Raw genomic sequence first — 22,607 nt, 5'->3', positions numbered from 1 at the left:
GGTAGAGTATTTATTGTATAATTGATAGTAATAGAAATCATTATGAATATCTGCAATTATTATTTCTTAAGGCTGGTCTCATCATAAAAGAATAACATAAAATATTTGCTATAATTTTTTTTCCAATATATATATATATATATATATATATATATATATATATATATATATATATATATATATATCATATTTCATAAGATTTCACTATTCTGTGCAATTAAAAAAGTATATTTACGGTTAATATACAAAGAAATCAGATAAATACTCGCTCTTGTTGGTTTCTTTTGAAAATAGTGATATCAAAACAATCAATTATTATACTAGGCAAAAGGTTTTCATCCAAATCTTTTTTTCTTTAACGTAAAGGACGTTTAAATTACTATATTACAATAAATTGAAATCATAAAATTATGGATGTGTAATATATTGTAAAAAAAAACAAATATCTATCAATTTAGCTCTGTAGTTAAATTCCTCTACTCATTTTGTATAATATGAAGTTAAAACCGTCTGCTTTCGAATTTTTTATTACTACAGTAGAAATAGTAGAAAACAACGAACGTCAGAAAATTATTGCCAGCTAAATCATGAGAATTTACGCAACCGCGTCTTCAAGATTTATGGAATAGAAAATGAAAAAGACATGCAGTTCTTTGCCGGAGACGCGGTGTTATTGGCGTATTTTGGCGTAGTTTGATGGTTAGGTTAATATTATATTTAATAAAATAATTTGATAGTTTATTAAATATAATATTAGTATGAGCCATAAAGGACAAAATATGTTATCCAAATATTTCACTAAATTGAAATATAAATCACCAAAAAACAAAAGAAGTAATATTATATATCAAGTGCCTTGTACTAATTGTGACGCTATCTACATAGGGCAAACATCTCAGTATTTAGAAAATAGACTAAAAGGTCATCAATACGATGAAAAAAATAAAACTGCATTATCGAACCATGAACTTTCAAAAAAACATAAATTCAATTGTAAAGATTCAAAAATTTTTGAAACGGAATCTAATACAAGAAAAAAAGAATGAGAAATGGTTTACATTCATAAGAACGAAAAAGCTATAAGCGATCTTGTATATCTTTAGAAGATTAGGTTAGGACTTCGGAATATCTGTTTTACCTTCCATTATTCGAAAAACATGTAGATGATATGACTTTATCTCTATACAATGAAAATTTAAGTATCCAGGTATTCGAAAGCTTGAAAATATATAAGAATTAGTACATTTTGGTGTTTAATTTTGCCACAATCCCACGTAGAAAACGCCCATAAACTGGCTGGCCTGGACTTCGTTTCAATTCATATATACAGGGTGCTTCGGAATAGCACTCCAATCTCTCGGGAAATGATTCTACAGGCAAATATAAGGAAAAAAGTTGGTATAACAAAACTTCCAAAAACGCTTCGTAATCGAGTTATAGTGAGCGATAGGTCCAACTGAATATATCTCGAAATATGGTTTCTTTCATATAAACAATTTCAGTGATTTTTGATCTTGTGTATTCACCTTTTTAAATCAATCTCTCAATTGTTTTCTCTCAGGACTAAATGTTATAGGGCCTTGAAGCAAAGCCCAAATTTTTTTAAAAAATTATATTTTGTAGCAACTTCAATTTTCATACCATGGATAAATTAATTCTAAAAGTTTTTTACCTTTAGAATTTCTCATAAAACGTCATTTTCAAGGAAAAGTCGAATAACTAAAAACATGTTTTCAACAATTTGCAATTCAGTTCTTCTAGTGACTAAATTGTTATATTCTTTTCGGAATAGATGTAAAATTCTCACTCATCGATTTGTAATTGGTATTAGGTTTTTGTGCAGGAAACTGTCATAGTTATTGCATGAGGATTTTCATCTGAATACTTACGATATTCATGCACATTTTTATTATTCCTACGAGTAAAGCAAACCTCATCAGAAAAAGAATTTTCTTTAAAAAATGCATATCCTGAAGTAAAATTAATTAGATAATTTTAAGTATGTGTACTTCCATTTTATTTCTCATATACTAATTGGTTAAGATTGTGTTTATTATTTCACAGACAAGTTTGTTCATATTTTAAACACCCCCCATTTATTTTGTATAAATCCCACACTAGTTTTATTTGTAAAACCACGTAAAACCTCTATACCAAAATTACATTAGTATTATAGTATTATATAATTATATTAGTATATGTTTTCTTCTAGAATACGACAATCTTTGCTTTTTAGATCTAAAATTCATATTTCTGTATTTAATGATAATTTGAAAAGTTTATATCCATAACTTTACAATTATATCAGAAATATAACTAGAGAACAATTTATTCATTTATTCTTATACTAACGCGTGGAGCATTTATGAAATATTGAAACTCGAATACATTTCATAATAAAATTTGCCATAAAAGAAGGAGGCATTGAAAAATAACAACCGATAATGCAGACAACGGGTCCGAGATTTATTTAATACTGCGAACTAATCTTGTTCAACAAACTAGATATAGATGAAATAATTGAAGAAAAAATATGATATCTCGTTACACAAGATGACCATTCTGAGAAACCGAACCTAAAATTGGAGATATATAAGGTTTATAACAAAATAGAGTAAGAAATATAAATAAAAATATTGTATGAATCAGCTTGCCATCTTAGAAAACGCAAGATTACATATGGACTGATAAGAATGATTGAAAACAATCGTTGGGTTCGTGCTAATTACTTAAAATTAAGTTCTCATGGAGAAGACGCTGTTGGAAAACAAATTTCGAGATTTGAATGTCATAAAAATTCGTTGATTTGGGATTTGGAATTCAGGAGTAAGTTTATACCAAAGATAACAGAAGTCGAGTTATTTACAGAAAAAAAAAAGTATTCCATATAGAAAAGTTAAAATTCTCGTATCGGACCCGTAACAGGTCAGTGTTTTCATGGAATATATGAGTGATGTTACAAATAAGGAAAAATCTATGAATCTCAGTGTGTACAAAAATACATTCTGTAACTTAAATCATATCGATATTTCATGACAGTTATCCACACCGATTATTGAATTTTCTAATAGAAAAGCTTGACCTTGTTGATTTAAATGAACTATAACTAAAGCAACCCAAACATGCAAATTGCATATTTACCATATTATGCACAATTCTTGCATCTGCAAGTTTGTGAATATTAACAATTCACAAAATTTCAAATTTAGGTCAGTATTTTCAAAATAATCAATTTATTATTTTAACGAACAAAGTTGTTCACTTTTCTCACATTTCCATCTGTTTCTAAAGTTGAGGAACGCCTGGAGATTCCTTAAAGTTAACTAACCCATTTCCACTTTTAAATCACTCACAGCTAACAACTACTAATTTACTTTAAAAATAATTCAAAATTTCCTGGACTTTTCACTTAAAAGAAAACTTAATTTTTGTACGTTGCTCAATCAAATAAAAAAGTAAGTTTGGCACAATTAATATAACGTAGAATTAAAAATTAAAAGTAATTATAAATTGGAATTGATATATTGTCTATTGTTTCAATAAATATCATTACTAAATGTAGAATATGTAGAATATTAATCTCAATCCTTTCAGCAAGTTCAGAATATGGGATAGCTCTAGTAGTTGAAAATTTTCATTTTTTATATCATACTTCCCCAAGTGCATTGCTATGGAGTTTTGTAGTCTATAACATCAGAATCTACACTTATATCCTATACAATATCTAGTGTCTCTAGATATCCTCTGAGGCGGCAATGCCCCAATAAATCTGTTATCTATATCTTTGCCTTCCTCGATCCATGTAGATTATCCCAGTGGCTGATTTTTTATGTTATATAACTCCTTTTCTAGTTACCTCTCACACTTCGAAATAATGTTACCAATGTCCATCTTCTTTGGTGAAAGTTGTCATAAAGTATCTTTTCCTGTCTCAACTTCGGTAGATTAACCCAGAACTGATTCTACAAAAGGGTTAAAATCCTCAAAATTTTTTACTTCCGAATGTCTGCCAGATGATAACCTCCTGTCTATGATAGTTCCATTCCAAACTTAACTGGACACATTTTTCGACTGCAAATATTTCCAAAATAAGGTATATTAAAAATATGGAAAATTTTTATATGCCAAACTGAATACGGTTAATTTGTATAAAGAAAGTTTGAGTTTATAATATGCAAGACCCACTTCTTTTCTTAGCACAGATAGTACCAACTGTAAGTCAAATACTGAACAGCACAAAGTAGGTTGTTGCTTTTCTCTTTCTTTGTCAGTTTTCTTAATGTCTCGAGCTGAATTTTACATTTTTCCAATAAGACTAATATTCATCATCCATTGCCAATTTTTCTTCGCTAGGGCTATTTTTATGTCTGTGACAAATATCGCACAAAAATGACATGTTGAATTCAATGTTGAATGTCGTTCGCTATATGTTTTCAGTTTTTTTGTGGAATGCCATTCTCTTCACGGTACTCCTCATACAGATTATACATCTTACAAATATTTAAAGTGGGAGGTAAAGACAATCGTTTTGTTTTTTATCTGAAATAATGACTATTCACCGTTTCGAAACAATTTATTGGTCACTAGTAAATTGTTTTACAGATTTGTCCAGGTTAGCATTCTTACATACTTTTGTCTTCGCGTACAACACCAGATGAGTCAAGTCAAGTCAAGTTCATTGAAAACAATTCTAACAGTTTGTTGGCTGATACTCAACGTATTGAGAAAAAACGTTTTGCAGACTAACTATATTAAAAACATATTAACTGCTGACCAAATATTTTTTATGAAAGACATGGCCTCAAAGTGCTGGGAATATGATGAAGATTTATATATACTATTTATTGACTTTAGGAAGACTTATTATAACCTAATACGAGGAAAAGTATTGGATTTGCTCAGAGAGAACAACAAACCAGAAAAGATAATAAAACTCATAAAAAATGTGTGCGGAAGGCTCAAAAGCTATCACTACAGGATTAAGACGAGGAGAAGGGTTGTCCCCCCCATCTGTTCGACCTTGCTGTAGAAAAAGATTTGAAAGCAACTGGAGCTATTCCAAGAGGAAAAATATTGGAGGTAAAATAAATATTTTAGCTTATGCTGATGTAGCTTTAACAGCGGACAGTAAGAGTAACCTAAAAATTCTGACACTAGTATTGTTAGAAGAAGCACGAGAAGTGGGATTGGAGGTAAATCAAGATAAGAACGAAAATATGAAAGTGGAAAGAGTTGCCCAATCATTTAACGCTGGACCTTATGGGATACAGCTTTAAAATAACTGAAGAATTTAAGTACCTAGGATTTACTATGAACAGCAACAATAAAATAGAAGAAGAAAAACAGATAAGGTTAAATGCAGCCAATAGATGTTTTTGGAGCCTATCGAAATCACTTTAAAGTAAACTGCTATCAAAAAATACGAAAATAAGAAATGAGAATATACACAGTCATAATACAGCCAGTTTTATTGTATGGAGCTGAGGTATGGACACTAACAAAACACACCCAGAAGAAGTTGAGGAGAATATATTGTAGCTGTGATAAGAAATAGAAGAAATAGGTGGCTGGGCCATGTAAGAAGAAGGGATGAAGAGACAACAATAAGAAGAGTGTGGGGAGGTTAACCAAAAGGGAGGCGCCCTCTGGGAAGATCACGAGCAAGATGGGATGACATATAGAATCACAACAAATATTCTACAGTTTTTGGGGGCATAAATAAACATTAAACCAGTTCTGCCCAAGCGCCATTACTTCCATTCTGTTGACTTCGAGTTATACAATGATAACAATGGAATGAAAAAAAAATCAATACGTCTTTTTAATTAAAATCTTATCACACCCATCGAAACAGTTATCTAACATTTAAATAATTCATGCAAAGCATGTCAGTATATATACTGAAGAGGTGCTCCATATTCACTACATCTCTAATTTCTGAATAACAATATTTACGGAGCGTGAGGTTAAGTTGTAAGCTTATTCGCCTAATAAATTTATTTTGGGTGTTTTCGGAGTATGAGGATGTGCCTTGTAAGTTGAATGTAGCTTATCATTATGCCAAAATAAATAATATTTCTGAAGCTTCTAATATTTTAGAAGGACGCTTAGTATCAAAATTATCACGTGATTCCATTCTGAAAGTAATTAATAATAAACATATGCATGGAGCGAATGAAAAAGTAGCCCATTTTTTTTTAAAAACGAGGAAACAGAAAAGTTCTCCGAAATAACCACATCATTTATACGTTTTTAATAGCTACAATTATTAAATGCTTTTATAGGACTTTACTGTCTGTTATTTGATAAGACATGAATTGACTAAGATAATAATATTATTGCTTATTATGTTGCTCTGGTGTTCTGCAAACACTGTTAAAAAATTGTGATTTTCACACTTGTAGGCTAACAATTAACTGCTGTTATCGTCATTTGTCTAATGTTAGTTTAGACCTATTGACATGCCTTCTTCTAATGATTCACTAATTGTAAGAAGAAGATATTAATAGTCAACGCTGCTAAATAGATCCCAGACTAATCAGTAGATTAAATGGCGTCATCTTCAGTTCAAATTGTGAACTAAGAGCTCAGGTGAAGCTCGAATGAATTACGAATATTATGGGTTTTGCCATTACTTCTGTTTGCTCAGAAAAAATAGTCTATATAAAAAAAAAAGTTATGAGAAATATCATTCTATATTCGAAGTGATTGCAGCCTCAAAAATAATTGTTTTGTTCTTCAAAGAACGGTTGGACTATGTTTATTATTTTCGAAAGAAAGATCACACACACATTGTATTTAATGAAATTCCAGGATACAAATAAAAAAGAATAAGCTATAAAACCATTTCTTTTTGTCACTCTAATTAATGGTGAACGCTCATTGGTGTATTCGCCAAAATTTCTATTTGGAATAGAGCTATACACTTTATGCTCTAATTGCCCTATAGTGAGACATATATATGAAATATCCATAACAACTATTACATCAACATAAAAAACTACCCTTTATGTAGGTGTAAGCTCAAATAGATGAGATACAAATGTAAATAGAACGAAGAGATATTAGAATGGCCCTAAAAACGAAAAAATTAAACTTCTAGGAAAATATTCATCAACATAACGTTAACAATAACTGGAAAGATAATTACTTCTATAGGTCACACCAAAAATCTATCTGCCACAATATAGTAATAGGGAACACTATTTTACTGTCTAATACCAATCATACCGCAACAAAAATGTCTCATATCCAATTTCCAGGATTATATTTAATATTAGATGCATATTTTCGTTTATTGGTTGTAATTAGAAGTAATTAAAGTAGGGTATTTTGGAAGGTAGTTAGCCCACACTGAATCTTCCGATTAGAGTTGCCCCGGTTTCGTAATTAGCGATTGATAGCAGCTCACTTTGAAATTTCCATCCCCACAATTATACATAATTCATTACGGATATCACTGATATTTTAACGATATCAAATTGTGAGTACCTAAACGGTGGCACTTTGATCGAATCGCATCGTTTGAATGTCAATGTTGCTGTTGCTGAACCGCATCAGTAGAATATTTTCAGAATATCATTGCATTATTGGAATATTTCCATTATTGGGTTATCTCTAGATAATTTTTAGATAATTAATGAAATCCGTGAAATGAAATTATTCCTCGCTTTATGCGGAATAGAATATCTATACGAGAACTTCTCCCTCTGAGTAATTTTTACAATAAATTGAGAACAACAAAAGCTCTGACAATAAAAGCTACCAAAGATATTTATTATAATAGGAGGCTCGCCAATTCTCGTAATGTTTCTAAAATAACATGGTCCATTGTGAATCATCTAAAAAATTAGCCTTCTTCATCGAGCATACTCTCTACTTTACCTGTTAACCTCAATAATTACTTGGTGAATGTGAATTACTAGCCAAAAATTTATCAAATTCTATAACTCCTTTTTATGATCCGCTTTTATTTCTCCCTGATGCTTTACATTACAATTAATGACATCAAAAATAAATACTCATATAGAACTGAAGGACTTACATCAAAAATGTTTTCGAGTCTGTCCGATTGCACATTAAATCACCTAACCACTTTAATTAACGTTTCATTTCAAAATGGCACTTTTCCCAAATGCCTTAAGACGGCTATAATTATACCTTGGTCGGAAAGAGGCTTTTACTATTTCTGTTTAAATATAAAATACTTACTACCCATCAGTTTGGGTTTTTAAGTAACAAATACACAAATGATGCTATTTTCTCTCTCCTTAATAATGTGTACTTTAGCTCAAACAGCCATCACTCCACTGCAACAACTTTTTGTAATTTTTCTAAGGCTTTGGATTGTGTTAATTATAATATTTTAATAAACAAATTGCAGTACTACGGTTTAAGGGAAGCACCTCTCGTTCAAGTTATACCTTATCAACGTATTTTTATTTTTGTGTTTGTTTTTTAGTTTTCACAAGCTTTTGTCTACAAATTCTAACAATTTTTTGAGCATTTCTCTCTCTATTATTATTGGTTTTAATTGATATTAACTGAAAAATTATATTTTCATATTATATCATCCCTCAATCAATGAACATTATATGTGATCCTCACTTTTTTAGTATGCTTGAAGAAATAGCTTAGTAAACCATCCTTTCATAAAATCTGGTGGCTTTTAAATTCATTATACTTCCAATATAATGATAGTCTTTCTATTTAACTGGTAATAAATCGATATATTCAGCTTTAAAATTAGAAGAATGTACGAAATTAATTGGCAATTAGTACGTACTTAAGGCGATTTTTTGGATTCATTTTTAAGAGAACATGGTTTTTGTGCAAATTCACTGCAATTCTAAGAACATATTCTAGCAATTTTTCTCCTACAGAGAATTATGAGAGAACTAATGTCACCAGCTCAAATTGAAAATATTGTCAACAAAAATTTGAAGTATTTATTGTACTTAGAGATATTGATCGTGATTTATCCAGCACCGTTTTTTGGCTACATTACGACCATATTTATAGCAGACTACAACAATATCAACGTCAGTTATTATTGCGGGTTCATCTAATTATGTTAAGCCTAATAAAATATCTCAAGATCAAATAATTCAAAATTATTACCATGTCCATGTTAGTGATTTCGAAAAGAGTAGAATTGTATAATAAGAGGTATTGGTTTATCCTATGGAGGTCATGCGTGTGCGTCGGATATGGTTCAAGATAGATGCTTCAAGCAATTGGTTCTGCGATACCGTTCGCTACAACGCATCAAATTGAGATGAAGCGGAAAATAGCATCACTAGGAGACAGATTCGCATAATATCATTTTCGGCGACGGATTGCGATTCCAAATTAATGTTGTTTGAAACGAGCAGGCATCGACCACCTCCTTTTGTCGATTCTTAGATGGTTACAGGAGTTTTCACAATATTATACCAAGTCAAAAACGTTGATTTAAATGCTGTTTAATTTTATGTATTTATTGACAAATTACTTTTCCAAAAAAACAAACAAATCCAAAACCATAGAAAAAAAATGTTACTTTAATATTTGTTAATTATGCACGGTTCAATAATACATTTTTTCTATTCGAAATATCATACAATTACGTATAATGAAATCTAACGATATGCTTGATTATTGTTTCAGGTGGAAACAATTGGAGATGCTTACATGGTTGTGTCTGGCTTGCCAAAAAGAAACGGCAATTGTCATGCCAGAGAAATTGCACGAATGTCCCTGGCTTTGTTAAACGATGTTAGGAAATTCCAAATACGTCATATCCCTAATGAACCATTGAGACTAAGGATTGGAATTCATACAGGTATGTCATAAAAATATCTTTAGTACATGTAAACAATTTTTCGTAACATCATGAAGAATTAAATTGATTTAATACAATATGGCAAAAGTTCCTTCAATACAAATAAATGTTGACAATGTTGTGATCGAATTTATTCACAATATAATTCTTGAAGCTATATATTCTCAAAGTTTCCTTTCATTATTATAGTAATATATCCACTTTAACATACAAACCTCGATTAATTATTTCAATTTGAAAATTATCTTATATTTAGTGTTGTTAAAGGAAGGTGCAAATAAGTTCAATTGCAGTAAATATGATACCAAAAGAGCTGTAACCTTGCAGGCTTCAAATATCAGTTAGAAATTATTCCTTATCTAAATATGCCACAGGCTGGCTTCGCGAGCGTTGTTCACGTTTACGTTTACTTGTGTAGAGAATTTGAGCTATTAAATTAGAGTGGAGATGTTTAGAATCACGTCACAAAGTAAAACGCATTCAAAACCTACCTACGTGTTACAAAAAAAATTTATATTATATTATAATACATTATAATAAGAACTAAATCATTCTTTCCAAGCTGATTTTAGTATGCCGTACTTGGTTACTTCCAGCTTTATTTTTTATTGCCGACACTTTTTTTGGATGTCCTTAGAAACCCACTCATTTCAACCTCTCATTCTATTTTTTACCATCATCTTTAGCTTTTATTAATTAAATATTCTTACTAAGAAGGGATTATTCCTATCTTAATGGAAAATCAAAGGAATGAGTAGGTTGCAAGAAGATATGGAAAGTCGTATACGATTCATAATTTTCTTTTTGTAAATATGATTATATATCCACACAAATGAAAACCGAGAGACAATTTGTTTGATAGAGAGAGTTAAAATTTAAGCTCTTCACATTAATATTAAGATCCTCATATTTGGTCTTCGGAAACATCGAAATTCAAAATGAATTCAAAAAAAAACTAAATCATGATAATGCGTGAATATGAAAAAAATAGATATAACAGAAAAATAAATAAAAAAAGGAGCAAGAAGAAGAAGAGTCCTTTTGAAAGAAATGAGAAAAATGGGGAAATACAAAAAAACAGTCCAAACCTCAATCTCACATCTAAAAATGAATATAGAATTTATTTGGAGTGGATAGTATTGAAAATACGTTTGATAAACCTTTCAGTAATTTTAATATGAATTGTTTCCAAAGGCGATAGAATTTGTTCACGTACTAATAATACATATTTTGTGTTTCAATAATCGAGTCATGGTTCACTAGAAACCAAATGAATCCTGTTATCAATTTATCATAATTTACAGAATATAATACAATTTTATCATGAAATTATTAAATGTTAATGCTAGCCTCGTATAATTGATATCATATTTCCTGTAATTCGCTTGGAAGCAGTCAACAATTTTTTTTTGTTACAGGACCTTGTGTGGCAGGTGTTGTTGGATTGAAAATGCCGCGTTATTGTCTTTTTGGTGACACTGTGAATACAGCATCCCGAATGGAATCCAATGGGGAGTCTCTTAAGATACATTGTAGCCAAGTCACTAAGGATATTCTGGACACATTTGGAACTTTTGAATTGGAATGCAGAGGTCCTATCGATATAAAGGTGAGTTTTATTTTTTATTGATTTCTGCTGATTTCTGTTCTTATTAACCAAATAGTTCCGACACAAATACGATTTGCCTAGTAAAAATATGGGGATTTTCATAAACAGATGATAGTACATTCATTTCGATAGAAGAGTCTCTAAATGAGTATTTGTTCTCCTCCTAGAAAAGTTGTTCAAGTATTATGATATGCCATTTTCCAATTTAATTTTTCGAATAATTGGTAAGAAATACAATTTGATATTTGACTATACGATACGAGTAAGAAATCATGCCATCTTTATTATTATTTTTTGTTTGCACGGTACAAAAAAGCCAACATAGTGCACTTAAAGTTGACACGACAAACCTGGCCCTATAGATTTTCAAAGTATTCCCTTGCAATTCATTGCAATCGATATAGGAGATGCTGAAAACCATCAGCTTCATCATGTGTGAATCGGGTCGCCTGTTAGAACCTTGCAGTAGCAATATCGTCCCTTGTTGCAAACTTCCTCCTCCTCCAAAGTCACAGTAGCGTCCAAAATGTCTCTCTATCCATGAGATACTCGATAACGGCACGTGGCTTATCGGTTCCCGGCCTAATTGGTCGTCTAGAACGCTGCTCATTTTCTTATCACCATTTGTCACATGCCCTTGCTGAAACTTTACTGCCCTATCCTGTACGGTATGGTAGGGCATTATTTCCAACGGCTTCCATGAATTCACTTTCGCATTTTTTCCTCTGAGAACGGCGCTGCTCAAAACAGATTATCATCTCAGATCATCTCGCATGGCACTTGCTGTGCTACCATTAGCCACCACAGATCCATTTGTGGTTTTTAATTCGTTTACATATCTACAAGAAAAAATATTCGCCATGAGATGCCTCAACGTTCCTATAAAACTTCGCATACCCTATCAGCCATCAAAAATTCAGTGTTTAGATTAAACAAACGCTGACGTTGTTATCGTACTAAAGCATGTTTCAAAATTAAAATTTGAGCTATAAACATTATTATATATACTAAACTATAAACAGAGTTTTAATAAATTAATATTTCAAAACTCTGATGATTTTATTGTTAGAGCTGGATCGATTGAATTATTTATTGTGCTGGAAAAATACTGAGATATTTTAAATTAAACATAGTTTGCTCGAATTGCTTTTCTCTTTAGAATACAGTAGTTTATTCCAATGGCACTAATTTCCTTTTATCTCATTCGATATTAGAATTAGGTTAGGTAAAACCATGCAAAGTAAAGTCCGTTGTCTGGATCAAACACTGCAGTCGAATGATAGATATCGTACAAGAGTCAATAAAAATCTTTTGTTCAAGTAGGTTATTCACAGAACTCCAGCTGGAATCGAATAATAACCATTTCTGAATCTGGAAAAGTCTAATAATGTGTTTAAGTACTTCACAATAATCACCTCATTTGAAATGCAAACAAGAAAACATTTTATAATTTGAATCAATACTTTTGCAGCACCGTATACTAACATTAATAATGTCGCAGAGGCCAAAGATAATATTGAAATAGTCGAATATTTTTTATAATTTTTTGGATGGCTCCGACTCACTACTTCAAACTTTCCTGTTTTTTTTTGACATGAACCATGTAGAAAGCGTATATTTTTCATATATTTCTATATTGGTACACTTTAATGTACTGTTGTTCACATTTTTTATTCGAAAAAATTATTAATATATAAATATTCTTATAGTTTTTGGTTTTGCAGCAGATATTTTTAAAATTCATAGTTAGCAATAAAATTGGATTTTTTGCTGATATCCTTTCGATATTACATCGTTTCGTATACATATAACATCGGGAGGCAACTCCATGTAGAGAGCGAACCACTGAGTGGGGGGGAAACTCCCGATTCGTCCCCATTGAGAGTCCAAATAGCAGTTTGCGGTGAATGAACTGTATTTTGTTCTTGTAACAATATTTCATATAGAACCGACGTTCTATTGAAGATTTATGATATGACATGAAATCGCAAGTTGTATCCAAAAGTTAGTAGAATCTGGCCTACTAAATCGACTACTGAAAGTTACGTAAAGCAAACTCGTAGCCGCTAAAAATAGAAGAAATGTAATAAAGGAAAATATGATTTCATATAAATAAATAGAAATCTAATCTTCTTAATTATATTTAGATGGCTTATTCGATGAGATAATTTTGATTTATACCGCATTCTACAATCTTTAGAATTCTTTGGTAGGCTCAAACATTTGATGTAAATGTTACAAACTATGATGAAAAAATAATATGACAATATACCAAAAATTTTGTTAAAACTTATGAAACAAACACTGTTTTCCCGTGATATGGCTCTGGTGCTTTTTTTTCTTTATTTTCCAATAATCAAATTCTTACCTCCAGGCATCTATTTCCAAACGATGGATGATGTCGTGTCAACGAATAGTCTGCAATTTTCTCTTTTTCTTTATTTCAGGGTAAAGGTATAATGACGACATATTGGCTGAAAAGAGAACGTATTCCAAAAGTAACAACTCATCCTGGGCCGGCTATGGAAAATAAATCTACAAAAATTCCTTCAACGCCCCTTCCTCCTAACGTCAGAAGAGAAATGGCTAACAAAATCACATACGTGTCAAATTCTCGAATACCAGAGAACTCTGATGATGCTGGGGTACCTCTACTAGCAGTTACCACTTCTAGTGACACCGACTCCCATGCTTAAACCTTATCTAACCCCAATCAGTGGTAATCGTTATCGACATAAAATGTAAGAGGTAAGCTATGTTATGATACCTGTGAATTAAATGGCCGTAAATATTTTAAATCGATATGGTTACGTTCGGTTCGGAAGATTTAACAAGATTTGGTATAGCATCTATTTTATTTTTATTTTTATTTTGTATTTGTATATATACATGTCTTGATCTCCTTACCTCATTAAACAATTATATGATCATGCACAGATATGACAATTTCATTTAAAAGTTGTTTTATTGGGATTAAATACAATAGTATTTAAAAGTTTATCATTATTTTAATGTTGTTTTTTTAGAAAAGTTCCAATATTTGCTGCAACATAGGTTAATTTCCTGACTATTGATTATTAAATGACAAACGGAATATGTCGGCAATTATTCTCGAATTTCTTTTGTATTTTAAATTTGTTTTTCGATAAATTTATATGGGACAATATTAAATCCAACAGTATTCAAATGTAATTTCAGCAAAATATTGAAGTTACACTAAGCGAAATGCGTAAACACGTGTAGCTATAGGCTATGGGACGACCTAGATATGAAAACCCAACATATATAAGTACAAAAATCATAATTAGAATTAATCTGTGACTAAATCATTTATAATTATTGTTGATACAAATAAAAAGGTATATAATATAGGGTGAGCAAAATTTATTAGGATTAAAAAATGATTAACCTGTTTTTCATTGTTTGTAGAAATTAATCAAAATGTGACTCTTCCTTTAAAAATGGAATTATGATAGTAATTTGAACCCAACCATAAAATATAATCGAAAGAAACCAAAAACGCTGATTGTAACGAGAAAGAAAATACAACATTAATCGAAATGGAAAAATCGAATGTAAACAAAACAAAAAAGTGAATATATAACATAAAATAGAAATATCCGATAATAATGAAACAAATGAGTAACAATTGAAGTAGGGCTTGTAATTTTAACTATTCACACACACACTTGTATCCTCGTGGTAATTAGATTATTTATATACCTATGTAGATAGTTCTTCTCCCTCTTCAGTACAATAGTAATGAATTATTAGAAGAAATGATCGATTTTTGGTCCAAGTATTAAAAAATATTGTACACCAATCGGTGACTTTTCACTCCATTTGTCCCAGATATCGCGTAATACCTTAAACTTGGACTTGGACGTGTTCAACTAATATGCATCTATTGCTATGTTACTAATGATTGATTTGAGAAAATATTTTATAACCATTCTGTTGGAAGTGTAAATATATAATTGATCCAATTTCAATTTAAATTCAAATACAAATGAAAAAGGTATGAAGTCACAGATAAAATTCTCTTATAAATATATGCTGGGCATACACAGGAAATATTGATATGTATTTCAAAATCAGGGAGAATAACTTTTTTGTGAAGAAATAGGAAAGGATTTTTTGTTATCGTCTCATTAAAATGTACAAATCCACTGAATAACCGAACGTGACTATATAATAGCCATTTTTAGAGGTACTATGCAGATTCCATCATATTCTCATTTAGTTGCCATCATTTTGTCACAAAAATATTTAAAGTGACTCATACGTGATGAGTTTAATTGTAACTGTACGTTCAGAATGCAAACATATTAATATATCGGAAATTAACAAAGAGTGAGTCAGGTATATTTTTAAATGAGTTGAGTTGAGATAAAAATATACATTTTCGTGATTGAACCAACAAATTCCTTAAATATCCACAAGAACATGATATAGAGAAATTTATTAAAATAATTAATACAAATGTTTTACAGTGATCCGTCATAAGATAAATATTATTATATTGTTACAACCTCAAATTGTCTTTTGTACAGTTCGTCAATATAAATAATATATGCGTAAACACGCATATACACACAAAAAAAACAAATATTTATATTATTTATTAGAAACATCCATTGAAATTCAACAGAAGCATCTTGTAGCTGAAAAAATGCTAAAATCCAAAAATATTTCTACGAGTACATTTTGAACTTACAGCTGCAATTTTTAATCAGTGGTTAGAGCTCACGCTATATTGATTTCAATAGTATTTGTTATGAAATGATTTATATTATACAAGGGAATGTTTTGTTACTCGCAAGGTCATCCTAAATAAATTGTATTTATGAAAGGAAGCCGCTGTCCTTTGAAGGAAGGAATATTCGGTACCTCAGTTAAATCACATTTTGGGGATACAAAACAAATTTGTTCAAATTACTCTCCAGAGAGAATAAGATTAAGAATATTCGACACCGAACAATTTAGTTTAAAAGGAAAGTGTCATCGTTTTCAATAAGAGGAAACTAACAAGATATAGCCGACTGCCATTCTTGTTATTCTAGGTACAATTCAAAATAGGATGCCCTTGTTGTGTGAATAAAAATATCTGATGAATTTTGTACTCCAAGATATTTTCAAGTATACAAACTACGCATAAAGAAGTCTAAAAAAACTTGTCGCGGTTTATTTTTCACTAAAGAGGTTGAATATTTATTTTAAGAAGAAATTTACTTAATACAAACATAAAAATAAAATCGAATACACTTTAGAAATAACCTGCAAACCTGCAAAGTGTACAAACGTTAAGCATTAAATGGAAAAAAATAACAAGAAGTGACATATAATTAACTTATACATAGGGTATCTCCAGTCCAAGATTGATAGCCATCGTTTTTATAACGTACAGATTTTTTTTCCTGTAGAATATTTATTGCTAAAGTGAAGATATAATAGTAGATACTGGTATAACATAATTCCTTCAATTCTAATCAAAAACAAAATATTAACTTGGAAAAAAAATTGAAAAAGTTCGGCATGGCCATCTCTCCCTGACCTTCCGGGGGTAATGAACAAAGAAAAACTAATTAGGTATTCTCAATGCTAGAGTGTTTTTCTGTTTTTTTGCCCAGTTTTCTACACTTTTGATAGAAGTTACCGTAGTCGTGCAGTCTTCGTGTAACCACATGTTATAGTCTTCTTCATCCCCGAAGCTCAAATATTTTCCAAAATACTCGGTTCCACCTTCGACTTTTTTTGAAATTTCCATTTTTTGTCTCCTCATTGTCCTTTCTTTGTGGTTTTTATGTGTTCAGCCTTTATTCTTTCTCTTGGGTTTTCTCTCTAAAAATGCGCTTTTAACGATTCAAAAAAGTTTCGTTTCAAAGGCTGAAGATAATGTATAATATAGTGGGCAAGCATAATGATGATGTCATCATATTCTGCAAACTCCAACATTTCGACTGAATTTATTGAATGAGAAGCATGCCCGTCGAGCACTAATAGAATTTTTCCTTGAGGTTTTCTAGGTATGAAATGTTCACACGTCCTCCGAAGAAAACCGCAATATTTTTTGCCATGATGGGTCCTGGTAGCAGACCATCCTCTCTCTCTTTTGTTTTTTTATTTTTTCACTTCATTACAACCCCAGGCGGTAAAACGTTACCCCAGCATTGCAGCAAACTACCAAACTGACTGTGGATTTTTCGGTGGATCATACCGTCGACACAGCTTTGGAACCCTTTCTGGCAAGCACTTACTCTACTGTTGAGTTAGAGACCCATTTCATCGATATTGAACACGCTTTCGGGTTTAGCAAATAAAGACTTTTGTGCCATAGTCGTTTCAAGTAAATCAAAATAGTCCCCCACTTCCTTTCATTCATAGCCGATTCTCTAGCTATAGAGACACCTTCTGATTTACGAATACTAAATTCTGGATGAAGGCATGATAACAAAATAAGCCAATCATAACCCGTTTTTCGAATTCCATTATTAAACTTGTGTTTAATTCTTAGCTGTTCTGCGAATTGATAAGCGTTGGTCCTGATGTCGCATCTGGTTAATGGAGAAATACCTTTTTGTATAGACAGAACATGTCGTGATAGTCTATGTTCATTTATCTCTTCCAAAGACGTTGCTGGGGCCCATGCTTCCCTTTTGAGAACCGGTTTTTATTCTACAATCTAAGTTTTTACGAGGTATATTGAATTCGATAGAGGCTTTTGATGATTATCTGTGACCACGTACCACGTGTTCGCACAGGTTTTTTTTATATACTTGTTTGGCATCTGCAAATAAAATCATATATTTATGAGCTTACAGTTCCAAAAATCCAATATTTATTTAGAGGGAAACTATGACTATCTTCTCCCTAAAAAGGGGGGTCAGTTCTTCCGATTGTCCAGTAGAGATGGCCATAGTGAGTTTCAATCCTTTTGACTTGAAATTCTGTTCAGTAAATTTCAAAAATAAAACAAAATAGAATATTATGAAATTAAATTAAATTTTGAGAATACTTCACATAAAATATTTCTCTTAGTGGAATCACACAAAATTTGATTACTCACTTTACCACCACGCGCCAACACCTTCTACTAACAAACGAGGCAGAAAAGTCCGTACCATGGCTTACTCTCTCCTATCGCAATCTATCCTGAAACTTAGCCTAGATGTAAACGAAAAAGAAGAAAATAAAGCGGTAAGCTGTGTCTGAGGAATAAGAATACCCAAATTCAAAACAACAAGAAAAGATAATTGGATTTTTATAAACCATTGGTGATATTCATACTGAACACAGTGTTCACACTACCAGTATACTTTCGATAACCATATTTTGTCTTCAGAGAGTGAAACCTTTCCTTGAAACCGGAAAATTTCACAAATAAACTAGGAAATGGGCTGTAGGGAAGAGGCCGTTTGTCTATATTGAAACTGTTATCATATTTAACAATCTTAATGCTTTCAAAGGCATCCAAAAATTGATTGCTAGATATATTTCACCACAATTTTACATTATTCATTTCTATTTCATGATCATGACTGGCACCGTGCTCCGAAATAACCTAATTGTCAGTCGGTCCAGATTTTGAGCAGGCTACGTGCTCTTTTAGCTAGACATTAACGGACCCCTTAGTCTGCCTAAAATACTAAAAGATTAAAGTACAAGATTTGGAAAGTGTGGAATTTATGAAATTAACTGTTATGATTGTAACAGAAAGTATGTGAGGCATCATGGAATAAGTATGTGAGGCATCATGAAATAAATATTTTTGGATTTGTTTAAAAGTATAGAGATTGTTAAATGTAAGAGCAGTTTAAATAAAGTCAAAGGTTCTATTCCTTGCAGCCCACTCCATAGTTTATAAGTGAAGGAATAAATGTGAAATTTTCACCGACTGGAATTGTTTTTCATGGGAGGAAGTTCATTGGTGGTAAAATTTAGTATAAATGAGCAGGTGAAGTTAATAGTGCAATCGGGACTGTTGGTGTAGTGGTAGTATAAATAGTTTGTTTAGAAAGATAGATATACAAGAATTGAAATAGGATATGACAAAGTAAAAACAATAAGAATGAATAAAATAATGAGAAAGATCAAACCATGAATGATGACTTTTAATTTGGCATAAAGGATTTATTGTTATTTATAAAGTTTTGCCAATACAAGCTAATTTGTCAAAAATATGATTGTCGTATTCCATTTATTTTTATGAACTTTAATAAAAATATTATAATTAGAAGAAATGCCCGTATCTTGTGTTACCATATTTCTTGTGTCTAAAAATTGATTTTCTTGCGTGTAATATTTGTAGTCGTAATATTTTTAACATAACCACAACACGGATATTTTTAATATACGCAAATAATGTAGCTCAATTTTAAAGCTAATATTGATTATCTCAATAATTATACGTAGTTTGTCTAATATTGAAAAAGGATTAGTATCAAAGCATTTATGGAATATAAACAAACCAAAGACATGTGTACCGATCAGATGAAAATCGAGCTTAGATTTTTATTTTCAGAAAAACTATTTAGAGTAGATAATTTATTTGAACCCCTAGTCTATTGACTTGTTATTCCAATGTTGACTAAAAATAATGAAGCTTAGTAGATTTATGTATAGATAAATATGGATGTTAAGCCTCACATACATGAAACCTTGCGACAGGTGTAGACTTACCATAAACCAATTATAAAATCATGCTTTTATTGACATCCAAGGACCAATGGTTAGTTTATTAATTTGTTAGGTCTACCCCTTCTATGGTTTTTTATTCACGACAAAGATATCTAAGATTGTTTCTAAATTATTATTTTTAATATTAGAGATATATTTTTTTCAATTGTTCATTTAACTTGGAATACATTGAATAGATTTATAGAGCTAAAAAAGATGTTTTATTATACCTATTTCCTGAAAGTAATTGTGCTGAACTGTTTTAGAATATATAAAATGTGTCAAGGTAATTATAAAAAAGTGGGAAAAACCAAGAAAACAAAAAACATGACCTACGAAAAAATATCATAAATCTATACGTAGGAATTATATGATTTATGTAACAAACGAAAAACAATCACCAAAGAAAACCTGAAGATCATTTCGAAGTATTAACCCTAGAACGACTAAGGCTTGACACTTTGCCACCTTGAGACATTTTTTTATATTTTATTTAAATTTCAAGAAAAATTCGAAAAAATTCTAGATTGTTTCTAGTTCGCTACTGTTTTTACCACGTGAACATAAAGTGCGTAGTACAACGTCGTATTTATTCAATTAAACTCAAAATCGGTTGGCTAAGAAGTGCTATGCCTTGATCCAACACGCTCCCTCGCAAAGTCGTTAGCTGATTCTTTTGTTTTCGTAAGTTAAGTTCAGTTTTCAACTTGAAATCCGCCTGTGTCCGTTTGGTGACTCATTTTTAGGTAGCAAATTTGCAAATAATTGTAATAATAGTTTGTTTTTTATACTATTCTTTAAACAAGTGCAATTATGAGTCGATATCTCTCTCAGAGCGAACTTGAAGAAGAAGTGGAAAATATTTCGGAATTTGAGGTTATGGAATGCGACGAATATCGTCAGACAACTCTAACAAGACACAATTTCTTGCGAAAAATGGTAGAGTATATATACAATATGTAACTCGAATTTCAGGTCGTTCTCTAAAGAATATATTGCTTGAAAACCAAGTTTGCGACGAAAAGGAAAAGTACAAACTATATTAGAATCATTTCAAAAGTTTTATATGAACGAAATTATGAGTGTTATTCGACAAAACATTTCTCTTACGAGTACTACCGAGAAGTACGCTTTTATTGGAATTTTGATTCTGATGGGTACTAATGATGATACCAAAATATCACGATCTTTGGTCGAGTATGTTTGGAAGGTCCGTTTTTTTTAGTACAATGTCCCGTAAACGATTTGTCCCAATTCGTAATGTTTTCGAAAAGTTAAACGCATTGCTTTTCGATTATATTGTTTCGGGAACAAATTTTTTTATAAGTAGATGAGATGCTGTCACTTTTTCTAGGACGACGCTCGTTTAAAGTCTTCATGAAAGAGAAGCCGGGCAAATATGGAATTCTCATTAGAATGTTGGCAGATTGTTAAAAAAGGTATGTTTTGCGATATGCTGGAAAATCTGACGACACCACACCCGCATCAAGAGGTCCAACAGCGATTGTGAAAAGATTAGTAGAACAACTAAAAAATACAGGAAGCAACTTGACCACTGACAGGTTTTTTACATCTATTTTACATCAGAAGACTTGTACCAAAATTTTGGCATTACGCTTGTAGGCACCATACGGAAAAACCGAAAAGGAATCCCAGAGGAGTTAAAATTAACAAAATAAAGAGAACTACATTCAAATGTTTTTGCGTTTACTGATCCTGCATCAAGGCAACCGCCCGTTACATTAGTATCATACACCCCTCGTAAAAAATCAAAAAAGGTGCTTATTTTTTTATCTACCTAACATTCCACCGCAAAAATCAATGCTGAATTGAGAAATAGAGTGAATTTATTCCATAACTTAACTAAGGGAGGAGTCGAGACGGTGGACCAGATGGTCAGAAAGCACTCTACAAAAGGACCAACAAGAAGATGGCCCATGGTCTGTATTTTTTTCACTCTAATTGATATTGCGGCATTGAATGCTTATACATTGTTTATTGAAAGCATACCAACTTGGAATAGAAACAAAACAAATCAGAGGCTAATCTACTTACAAGAACTAGGACTTAGACTTAGTAAAACCATTAGTTGAGCAAAGATCAGAAAATATAAATGGAATTCCTACGTACATAATACTGATAATGGAGTCAATACATGGTAAAAAGTTGCGAAGTCTTTCTCAACAACATTCGAATGCAGCTCCAGAGGCAGTATCAACAGTTTGATGTCATATTTGCTGTTGCAGAAATCGCCCCAAAAAAAATTTTCAAAAACTACAATAATTTGTAGCAAATGTAAACGTTTTTCTTGTGGGACTCGTTTCCAAAAGTCTTATAAAAAATTGTAATTGAAATTTTCTTCACTTTGTTTAGAAGTATGTATTTATCATTGAAATGAAAATTATTTTTTTAATTGTATTTCTCTTTCAATAAATACTTTCATTTGACGTTTTTGTTGTTTATACTACTACTATTTTACTACTTCATACAATCTATAAA

General features: G+C 31.2%; 1 protein-coding gene across 1 annotated transcript in view; it reads left to right on the top strand.

The window, feature by feature from the left end:
• The window catches only part of LOC130893783 (atrial natriuretic peptide receptor 2-like), a 110,878-nt gene extending 90,561 nt beyond the window's left edge, over positions 1-20,317 (top strand). Inside the window, exons 14-16 of the mRNA XM_057800158.1 lie at positions 9,649-9,823; positions 11,242-11,432; positions 13,880-20,317. Coding sequence (XP_057656141.1) covers positions 9,649-9,823; positions 11,242-11,432; positions 13,880-14,128 — 615 coding nt within the window. The 3' untranslated portion in view covers positions 14,129-20,317. The remainder of the gene's footprint in view (positions 1-9,648; positions 9,824-11,241; positions 11,433-13,879) is intronic.
• The last annotated feature ends 2,290 nt before the right edge of the window (positions 20,318-22,607 follow it).

This window comes from Diorhabda carinulata, chromosome 1 (genome assembly GCF_026250575.1).
Source record: "Diorhabda carinulata isolate Delta chromosome 1, icDioCari1.1, whole genome shotgun sequence".
Lineage (NCBI taxonomy): Eukaryota > Metazoa > Arthropoda > Insecta > Coleoptera > Chrysomelidae > Diorhabda > Diorhabda carinulata.
The sequence above is the reverse complement of the archived record's forward strand: the minus strand, read 5'-3'. Positions and strand labels throughout refer to the sequence as shown.